Source organism: Oncorhynchus masou, chromosome 15, assembly GCF_036934945.1.
Source record: "Oncorhynchus masou masou isolate Uvic2021 chromosome 15, UVic_Omas_1.1, whole genome shotgun sequence".
Classification (NCBI taxonomy): domain Eukaryota; kingdom Metazoa; phylum Chordata; class Actinopteri; order Salmoniformes; family Salmonidae; genus Oncorhynchus; species Oncorhynchus masou.
In genome coordinates this window covers 9,027,548-9,038,540 of record NC_088226.1, presented here as the reverse complement: position 1 = coordinate 9,038,540, position 10,993 = coordinate 9,027,548, and the positions used below count along the sequence as shown (strand labels likewise).

Sequence of the window (10,993 nt, the reverse complement as noted above, 5' to 3'; positions counted from 1 at the left end):
CCTATCACCACCACTCCCCTCCCCCACTGGTACACACTCCCCACCCCCCTGTTCCCGTCCCCCTATCACCACCACTCCCCCCTCCCCCACCCCCCTGTTCCCGTCCCCCTATCCACCCACTCCCTCCCCCACTGGTACACACTCCCCCCCCCACCCCCTGTTCCCTGTTCCCCCCCTATCACCACCACTCCCTCCCCCACTGGTACACACTCCCCCCCCCACTCCCCTCCCCCCTGTTCCTGTCCCCCCCTATCACCACCACTCCCTCCCCCACTGGTACACACTCCCCCACCCCCCTGTTCCTGTCCCCCTATCACCGCCACTCCCCCCCCACATCTCTCTACCCCTGTCCGTCCCCCATCACACACCCCAGAACTACTCAGAGGACAGGGGCAGAGAGATGGACCAACTCCCTCCCCCACTGGGAGTACTCAGATGAGGAGTACAGCCCACTTTGACTGTATGTGTGTGATACTTACCTATGAGCCAACATGCATTTGGATTTTGACAGAGCAAATCAGTGTGAAGTAGTCTGAAGCTCTCTGTCTAAACTTGTATGCATGCTGTCAATAAAACTTGGTGGAAATGTGCAAAATGATTTAATTCACAGACTAGTATGCCTTCTGTCAGTTTGACTGTGGTGCTCCTCTACCAGTGACGAGGTATCATTCATCTTCCTGCAATCTGTCCTCCTTCACCCGATTATGATTCATATAAAATTGTTTAGCATTGACAGGAGAAATGTGATTTAAATCAGGTTTTAATACAAATTATCATTATCATACTGATAAGAAATAGTAACAAAAATAAAATTGCATTAGACATACAAAGCATAATGTGAAACCAAACATGTTCATATTTACACATATCTCAATGTGCAGCGAGCAAATATGCTCTGTCAGATTTCAAGGCACTCAAGATCAATCCATCTGTCTGTCTGTCAGTCCATGGGTGTGTCTGGGGGATAGGTTGATTCAGACAAACGGAAGTTAACCTACACAATAAGACTAATGGTACAAAGCATAAAATAATTGGCAAAAATAATTTCATAACTAAAAAGGGAAGGGGTCCAGTTAGCAGTGAGATTAGTACGAATGTTCCATTCCATGTATGGACATTGGCAAATACATTATATTCTTTGTCTTATTCCGCACACTACAGTAGGGCTATAAGTCAAACGGGGTAATGATCGTTGACAGTTTCCGAAATTGGATTCTGTTTGCGACACTAGTCAATTCATCCTTCTATTTGGTTTTGAGTGTTTTGGCCTTGTTTTATTCTGAGCCTAATTGAGAAATAAATCAAATGTAAGCAAGAATAGTTCAGGACTATGATTCTGAAATAATGAGATACTGTCGGTCTATACTCTCTGACTGCCCTATACCTTCTCCAACGAATATATATGCTCTGTAGGGTTATTACTATGTTTCAGGATGGGTAGGTTATTACTATGTGGGCAGGACAAGGGAGGTTATAACTATAATGGGCAGGACAGGTAGGTTATAACTATGTGGGCAGGACAGGATTAGGTTATGTTATTCCATGTGGGCAGGACAGGTATTCTTTGGTTATTACTATGTGGGCAGGATGGGTAGGTTATTACTATGTGGGTAGGACAGGTAGGTTATTACTATGTGGGCAGGATGGGTAGGTTATTGGGCAGGACAGGTATGGGCAGGACAGGTAGGTTATTACTATGTGGGCAGGACAGGTAGGTTATTACTATGTGGGCAGGACAGGTAGGTTATTACTATGTGGGCAGGACAGGTTAGGTTATTACTATGTGGGCAGGACAGGTAGGTTATTACTATGTGGGCAGGGTTATTACTATGTGGGCAGGACAGGTAGGTTATTACTATGTGGGCAGGACAGGTAGGTTATTACTATGTGGGCAGGACAGGTAGGTTATTACTATGTGGGCAGGACAGGTAGGTTATTACTATGTGGGCAGGACAGGTAGGTTATTACTATGTGGGCAGGACAGGTAGGTTATTACTACAGGTAGGTTATTACTATGTGGGCAGGACAGGTAGGTTATTACTATGTGGGCAGGACAGGTAGGTTATTACTATGTGGGCAGGACAGGTAGGTTATTACTATGTGGGCAGGACAGGTAGGTTATTACTATGTGGGCAGGACAGGTAGGTTATTACTATGTGGGCAGGACAGGTAGGTTATTACTATGTGGGCAGGACAGGTAGGTTATAACTATGTGGGCAGGACAGGTAGGTTATTACTATGTGGGCAGGACAGGTAGGTTATTACTATGTGGGCAGGACAGGTAGGTTATTACTATGTGGGCAGGACAGGTAGGTTATTACTATGTGGGGGACAGGTAGGTTATTACTATGTGGGCAGGACAGGTAGGTTATTACTATGTGGGCAGGACAGGTAGGTTATTACTATGTGGGCAGGACAGGTAGGTTATAACTATGTGGGCAGGACAGGTAGGTTATAACTATGTGGGCAGGACAGGTAGGTTATAACTATGTGGGCAGGACAGGTAGGTTATAACTATGTGGGCAGGACAGGTAGGTTATAACTATGTGGGCAGGACAGGTAGGTTATTACTATGTGGGCAGGACAGGTAGGTTATAACTATGTGGGCAGGACAGGTAGGTTATTACTATGTGGGCAGGACAGGTAGGTTATTACTATGTGGGCAGGACAGGTAGGTTAAAACGATGTAAATCCATATGTTTAGACACACTTCAGTGGGAACCAAAGATACATGGATGAAAATCTGTGGATAACAACTCTCCCCTTTTGTATCCCACATTCATATCCATACCTAATTGTACAAAAAACGATCAGATCGTAAGATATTGAGCCTGTCCCTTGGGCTAGTCTTCTGCTTCTAGTTTGCGGTCTTCTTTCGCAGGACAAAGTAGATTATACTGGAGATGAAGGTGAACGCAAAGGAGATCCAGGCCAGAATGAAGGAGTGGCCATACCAACCATCCGATTCATTCTTGTGAAAGATGTCTGTGTAGATGGAGGCAGCGATCATGATGCACAGGCCTGGAGGGAGGGAGGGAGGGAGGGAGGGAGGGAGGGAGGGAGGGAGGGAGGGAGGGAGGGAGGGAGGGAGGGAGGGAGGGAGGGAGGGAGGGAGGGAGGGAGGGACAAACGTCAAGCAAAGACAGAACTAGTTGTTTAACAGGTTGAAGATTGAAAGTGTTTAGGGCAATACGTACAGGCTAGGAGCTGGAAGATGCCAGAGAAGGTGAATCTCTGTCCCTTTGATAGAGTGAAGAGCTGTCCCACAAACACAAACAGGCCAAGGGAAGAGAATATGCAGGCCAGGATGGAGCTAGCCTGCACTGCCTGGAGGTATTCTGTAGAGGGAGACAGAGACAGACACTGAGTAAGGACTATTTACAGAACAGACACACCCAGAAAAAAACACCATATTAACGAAACAGTGTTGTGTCACGCTCTGGAATGTAGAGGTGAAAGGGGCAGTTCTGTTTTTTTAGAAACACAATGAAAGTATTTTAATGTGGAAAATTGTGCGCTAAGGAATATTTATGAGAGGATTTAAGACGAGTTCATTTCGTAGGTTGTAAAAGGGTTTCTCAGCAATCAAATAAAACACTTTGAGAAATACAACATTGCTACATACATACTTTTGACCACACATTCACTAAAGGTATACACACAAACTCACTGTATTTGTAATGCACTTTCAGTGTACATACTCAAGCAAATCTGAACCTCCCCAACAGCCCCAACCCTGTCTTTGATCCTGCCACACACTCTGTTCAGTTTCCTCTATGAGAAAATGGCATTGTTCTCCCTCGTTGGGCAATAGAGTGTTTACTGATCAATCATACTTCAGTGACAGACACACAGAGACAGGTTAGATGACAGGCTTAGTCTGACAGTTGTTATGGAGCTCTACCCTGAATTCAACCAAACCTCCAGCGCAGTAAACCCACATCCTGGAGAAACTACACTGTTCCTATTTCTGTGCTGCAAAAATGTATATCTTGGGGTGACTTGAGACAGAAAAAAACCCATTTAATTCACGTGTAGGTTGATATTTACATATACTGTATATCTAGGAGCAATGCTAATTTCCTGCAGTGCTGTTTTTTTCCCACAGAGAATGTTTCATTACATTTTAGCCCAGCGGTTTAGTATGGCCCAGACTTACCATGAGGGTACTGGCTGGGGAGATCGTTGGAGCTCCAGGTTCCATTGATCAGTATCCACCTGGCCCACACATCAGTGGACACGGTTTTTGTCATCCACCAGGCCTGGAAAGGACAGAGAGGAGAGATAGTCAATGGACATCCACAGGTTCATGTGTTGTGTCGTCACATGCATTTGGAAGTCCGGGAACAGGGATAACGGTCAATGGGTGGAATGTACATCTGTAGAACGTAGCAGCATACCACAGCAGCCAGGTATGCTCCTCTCACTACAACGGGCCTTTTAACACTCACTGGGATCCCACACACGAACAAGAGCATGTTTATGCAGCCACATTGTTGACGATAACGCACAGGCAAACACACGCCACACAAACACACACTTAGGGTGATGAAACACTGGCCAACCTGTTTGTCACCTATCTTCTTTCAGGGGTGAGAGTGAGCTCAGAAATGTAGTCCCGAATACCAAAGTGGAACACTGACAAAACAGCACCAAAGGCTGAGCCGATGAGGGCTAACATAGCATGCTTTCATCTTTTGATCCAACACTCCACAGACATAGTGAAAGAGACGTGCTCTCATGTGTAGCTCCACAGGGCTATGTCAACATGAAGAGAACTAAGTGGAGGAGCAGTGGGGGATTACTTACATTGTCTATAGTTGCCACTAGGAGGAGGATGATGCTGGTGAGGTGAAGGAGGAAGATTCCGGCTAGAAGAACCAACATGATGACTAAGAGAAAGACAGAACAAGGGAGAGGGAGAAAGTATATATATTTTGTTAGAAGTTGGTCAAACACTTCCTCGTTCTATACCCTATCAAATAAAGCGATACTGGGGGACATAGACACTGTCACGGGGCTTAACATGATTGACAGGAATAAGATACTCTATTGTTTTGTACTCTTGCTGTACAGTGTCCTTGGGTTTCTTGAAAGTTGCTTTAAATCTCATGTATTTTTTTATTATTAAATACTATTAGATATGGATGTTGACAAAGGTTGCACTGTGAGGCTTGGCTTCAGCACTTTGAACCAGGCAGTCATTAATGATGGAAGGTCTGAGTCTGCACCCCCCCAGGGAGCAGCTTCACAACTCTTGATGGGTTATAGCCACACAAACAGAAATGGAGGGAGGCTTGATAAAAAATGAATCTAAAGGATTCAGAGGAAGAGATTTGAGATAGGACATAGCGATTGGTCAAGCTAGGTAGTGGTAGCCCTGGGAAACAGAGAGTGAGAAAATCAGAGGGATAAATGGGGAAGCGTTGGCAGGAGATGAGTTGCAGCTTGCACCAAACCGCCACTCCTTAAAATAACTGCACAAAATACCTACTCCCCTGCCTGCCCCACCTCCCCCAAATAAACACATACACACACCTTGACCCAGGGGTTCTCAAACATTATGGGGCCGGGGACCCCTTTTGTGATAGTAAATTCATCATGACCCCCCCCCCCCATAATCAGAACACAACTCAAGTTCGATAATAATAGCATCCAAGGCATATTGCCATGACATCGGCAGTGCGTGGACAGACAAACCTAGTTTTGGGCCCTAGGTTGGAACATTTTAAAGGCTCGCCTGTTGCCAAACGTTGCCGTTTCCAAGCTAATTTCCTGCAAATCTACAGATGTTGTCATGCGGCAGAGATTTTTTGTTGTTGCAGCTTTTAAGCTGATATCCTGATATCCTACAACTTTACACATTTTTCTATGAGGCAGAGAGAAAAACTTAGCAGTTTTAAAGATTAAATTACACTGCATTTATGTAAAAGTATTGTGGATGTGTGATTTTTTTAATATATATTTTGAGATCTGGCTGTGAACCCACTGCAAGCCATTGTTAGTGGGTTTGTATGACCCCACATTCAGAATGCCTGCCTTAACCAATTCAGATTAACTAGGGAGCTCAACTCAAAATATTGATAAACGATCAAAATTCACCAATTACAATGGCCATTATTTGATTTATCCATTCTGTAAATATCATAAACAATACAAAAAAAGCTGAATGACTGTTTGAATGGCCATTGTCAGTAGAGAGAAGGCGAGATTGTATTTAGGAAGAACAAGCATCAAGAAATCATATTGTGAGAACAACTCACGGATACACTTTAGAGTTCCTTCCCACCCCTACTACTGGCAATAGAGCGGCTTGGGATCTGGTGGGTGCGGACAGAGTGATGCGAGAGCCCATCTGGAATGCAGGGAACCTCTCTGGGATAAAGGGCTGGTCTAGGTTGGGTCCAGACATGTGATCTACATCAACACTGACCACCCCAAGTTGTTTCCCGCCCACGTACACTTCAAAATTACTGTAATTGGGAACAAGTACTTCTTGGTTAGCTCAACTGTGTGTAAATATTTGAGTACACAAAAGATGGTCTGTGTAATTTCTCATATGAGAGCTTCTCATCTAAGTGCTGAAGGGACAAATGAAGAGGGAACTCGAGCTAGTCTTAGACAATTACACCTCGGACTGTCTGAGCTGACAGCTGCTGAGGGAAGTTTAGCCCTGTTCTGTTATGTGAAGGAAATACAAAGTACGCCCTATCTAACCTCAGCAGTTTGCCAGAGTCACAGAGAGTAAACACTGAATTCATGACAATCTCCCTGCCTTCTAGGATGGAGCATAGTTCCATCATGCACTCAGCTATGGACCAGAAATTACAGGACAGGTTTCATGGGCGAACGTGTGCATTATGAGCTTTAATTAAATGTATACTTAAAGTTTCAGAATTGCAGTGCATTTTCACCTTGTAATGTTTGTTTTAGAACCAGCTACCTGATAAATTACCTGAACACACCCACACTGAACTTACCTGGCAAAGGAATAAACTACCAGTATCACTTGCACTACAAAAGACGTGCTAGCTACAATTCAAATTAATTCACACCCCTACTGACTGTGTGCAATTTTATTAGTCTTGAGAGTAATAAAATAGAAGGTATGCATATAGGCTATTATCATTTAAAAAACACATGAAGAGCAAGTCAAAGAGTTGAGAGTTCTGAAGGAGAACACAAATGTCCAACTTACTTTTTGATGGTAGCCTTTCTGTTGAAGCCCAATTCCTTCTGCTCTCTATGTTCCAAATGTCAGACTCAGCCCTCGCCGCCAAGGAACGCACAAACACTTACAACCACACCTCCACCCACTTCCCTCCCTCCCTCTTTTCCTCAAGTCCACACCCCACCCAAATCTCTCGCTCCTTTTTTCTATATCTCTCCCTCCGTTGCTCTCTCTCTTGCTCTCTCTCACATGCAGCAATTACCCAAAAGCCACTATTTCAACAACTTTGTGGTGGAGTATTTGTTTTTCATGTTCTAGCTATGTCTTTGTCACTCTGTCTATTTAGGCCATTATATCCATGAGTACTCAGAGGAAGCTCACTGACTCACCTACTGATGATTGGGGAACTCCCAAAATATTGTCATGAATTCAAATCCCTGCTGCCATGGAAACTCAGTAGTGGCCAGAGCGACCACATTGTTGCTGTTGTATCTCCACACACTGAAGTGGTGGGTGTAGTGTTTCTGCCTGATCCCCACCCCCTCTCTCCATTCCCCCTCCAAAGCTCTCTCTCTGAGAGGATAGTCAGGATGAAGGAATGTAGTTGGTTGGGAGGGAGGGAGGGAAAGGAGGAGGTAACAAGTGCAAGTCATAGCCTGAGAGAGAGAAAGAGAGAGATTGTGTGTTTGCATGAGAACAACTGAGAGAAACCTGTTTCCCATTAGTTCAATTCATATTCACACTTGATTGATAGATATAGTGCACTATCTAGGACAATAGTCTGACAATATAAGTAGAGGGAAATAAACCTACTTCTATTGACCTCTACTGAGGTAATGTGCTACATACAGAGTGCTTCAGCAGCCTCAGGTGATGTGAAAGGGTAATGATAGGGTTTCAGACATGTTTGGCCAAGTGACTCTCAGACCTCAAAGTATTATCCAATGAGCACGTCACATACTGGGTTATTGGTGGATACAGTTCCACAAACAGCATACCTCACTTGGGTCAAAGTCAAGGAATGTGGAGTAAACTCTAAAGATGTACTGCGGACTCCCCACACCCAACACTAAGATTGTGACTGTCACAAATCCAAAAGGATACACCTTAGCCCCTAGGGGGACAGGCAACTCAAATACTGGGCCTCAAATATAGAAAAGGGCAGAGAGGGAATTTAGAAATTTTGTCTAGCCTGCCTCTTCCCACGGTGTATCGACAACACCTACCTGACAGGTGAGGTAAGCTAGCTTGGGTACAGTGTGGCCTACGATATATCCCTGCTGCCTCTGTCTGCCTATGGAAGCTGGTTCTGAGCTGGGCGGGGCCCCAGTGAAATTAACAAATAACATGTTAATCAAAACTGGAAAAACCAGAGCCCACAAAGCAGGGGTGTCAAACTCATTCCACGGAGGGCTGAATGTCTGCAGGTTTGTTTGTTTTTTCTTTTCAATTAAGACCTAGAGGCAGACTGGAACAGTTGTGATGTTGTTTGAATTGAAGTGTTGTATGTACAGTATTAATAACTTGTTTGCTCCTTCATATCCAAGGTGGGTCTACAGCGTGGCCGTGGCTCGCCTTGTGTGGGATGAGAGTTAGAATGCGTGGGTTACTTCTGGGAGTGTTGAGAAAGACCACGCCGCTTGTGACTCAACGCTGAGGAGCTCCCAGGGCCGCACACTGACAGAGTATTTCCACACGGCCGTGTGAAACAGTTCCAGTGTCCACATGCCAAAGGGAGTAAGCGTGACCATGAGCACGACACTTTACAATGGTCAAATGATCTGCTGTGGTTAACTGTGTCATTCTCCCCGGTCTCTGCCTGTCTGAGTCTGTCTACAGCAACATGACTGTCCTGGAGGTCTGATTGCTAGGTTTACATTTAGAAAGACAGCAAGAGTATGTAGGGGATTTGCTGGGTAATTTGAAAGAAAACTGTGTACTGTTTAATGAGCCAGAACAGATAATAGCCTGTATCAAAAACAGTGTGTTGAAACTCTCACCCTACCCAGTGTTGACTAATTGGGATGAGGCTATTGGAATCTCACTTATCCCTTCACTCCCACTTGTCGCTTGACTGGTTTCCTATACAGGTAAGGTACATACTGACGTCATGGTGCCGTTGTAACACACACGATCACACCCTTCTGGCCCTCAGATTAATGTCATAGCCACACACAGACACAGTGGAAGGTGAAAGGAGATCCCTATCCTACAGGGAATACTACATGGAGCAAATGGACTGTCTAATTCTATGCCTGCCAGTCAATGTTCCCTCATTTTTTAAAATCGCTTAACAAGTTTCAGGTCTGCTGAAAGCAAACTTGAAAATTCTGTGCAACTTCCGGTGTGCGTTTACTGTGAACACCGAGGATGTACCTGCTTAAAGTTAGTTCTAACAGTGGTCAAGTAGGCTACTGTGGCTATTTGATCATAACGTAGGCCTAGCATCAAAAGCAATGGAGAAAATGCATCACATAACATTTTAACAAGGTAATAGCTGTTCTATAGTTCAGTCTACAGTAGCAGCCAATGTGTGGTGTTCAATATAGGCCTACATTCTATGAGACTTTTGACAAAAATATACAGGGCTTGACATTAGTCTGTTTATACACTTGTCCTTGTGTTTTTTGATGCAAGAAACCACTTTACAAAATAGAATTCAGTATTATTCTCATCCCATTATTACAGAGAATCAGACAAATTGTTCTGCCCTCTGCCTATTGGCTACTTAGCTTATTCAAGCCTGTATCAAAATACAACACTGCCCATTGAAGACCAAAAAAGCACTTAAACTGACTTACTTTTCAAAGATGTCTAGAAATGCACATGTTTTGTGCTCTTGTAGGAAGCAATCACTTCCCCATTGCTGACTACAAATGGGGCTATAACAGGGCTAATAACTCCCTAACTAGCAAAGGATATGAACAAATGTACACGTCGCTACATGCAGTTCTCGCTTTGATCTCAAAACAAGGACATCTGCACAAGACCACTCATGCTGTAAATACAGTCTAGTTCAAAGTGAACGGCACAGATCCATATATGGCAATGGTCTATTTGCATATAGGACTACTGCAGTTCTGATTGGTTATGGCACACTGGTCTGTGTCGAGTAGGGGCCTAAGTTATGCATGTCAATGCAATCGAATCCGACTCCGATGCTTTCTGCCCACAACAAAAAACTCTTGCATAGTTTGTTTTGCATACTAAGTCTTGTATAGTTGATTTTGTTTCGGTATGTTGCATTGAAAGTGGCTAATATTGCGTTAATTTGATCACAATTGCCACAGTAAAGGGAAACGGTGATCGTGTTAACTAAGGGGGGAAACTCTAGAAAGTTGAGTGAAAATGTATCTCGTGTTCTCTGCTTGCTGATAATTCTTCTGCATGGCAATCCCGGGGAGCTGCACGCCCGCACACGCGCTCTCAGCTTAGAGGGAACATTGCTGCCAGTTGAAGGATACTACTCCCATGATCTCCATGTTGTGGCATGCTCCTTCCACATACATTATTCTCTGTAATGCACAAGTAATTCACAAGCAAGATCAAGCCCCTTGAAACTGCACAGGTGCAGCTACCACCCATATTAGTGTGGTGAGGGATGCTAAATCTGGTCACTCCCTCCATTAGAGATCCCAGGGACACAATTTGGGCAGAGAGATTCAAGAGGAAAGTGTAAAGTAGTAGGGGTCAGTGATTATGTGGTGAACCTGGTGAGCCACTGGAAAGCCAGCCAAAGTAAGAGACGTACGAGCCTAATTAAGGTGGAGCAACATTCAGGTCAGTCAGGTGACATCATAGGTCAGCCAGAAACAGGTAGAG

The 10,993-nt window shown here is 44.4% G+C and overlaps 1 protein-coding gene across 2 annotated transcripts; it reads right to left on the bottom strand.

The window, feature by feature from the left end:
- Positions 1-2,229: 2,229 nt before the first annotated feature.
- LOC135555520 (epithelial membrane protein 2-like) lies at positions 2,230-7,714 on the bottom strand. 2 transcript variants are annotated; one of them, XM_064988030.1, is made up of 5 exons: positions 7,561-7,714; positions 4,810-4,892; positions 4,160-4,262; positions 3,198-3,338; positions 2,230-3,021 (listed from the first exon to the last, which is right to left on the bottom strand). In XM_064988030.1, the coding sequence occupies exons 2-5, from the start codon at positions 4,885-4,887 to the stop codon at positions 2,858-2,860; spliced, it is 486 nt and encodes a 161-aa protein (XP_064844102.1). In that variant the 5' UTR covers positions 4,888-4,892; positions 7,561-7,714; the 3' UTR covers positions 2,230-2,857. The 2 variants fall into 2 exon arrangements, with proteins under 2 accessions (XP_064844102.1, XP_064844101.1); XM_064988029.1 differs by lacking the exon at positions 7,561-7,714 and adding an exon at positions 7,199-7,305.
- Between the last annotated feature and the right edge of the window lie 3,279 nt (positions 7,715-10,993).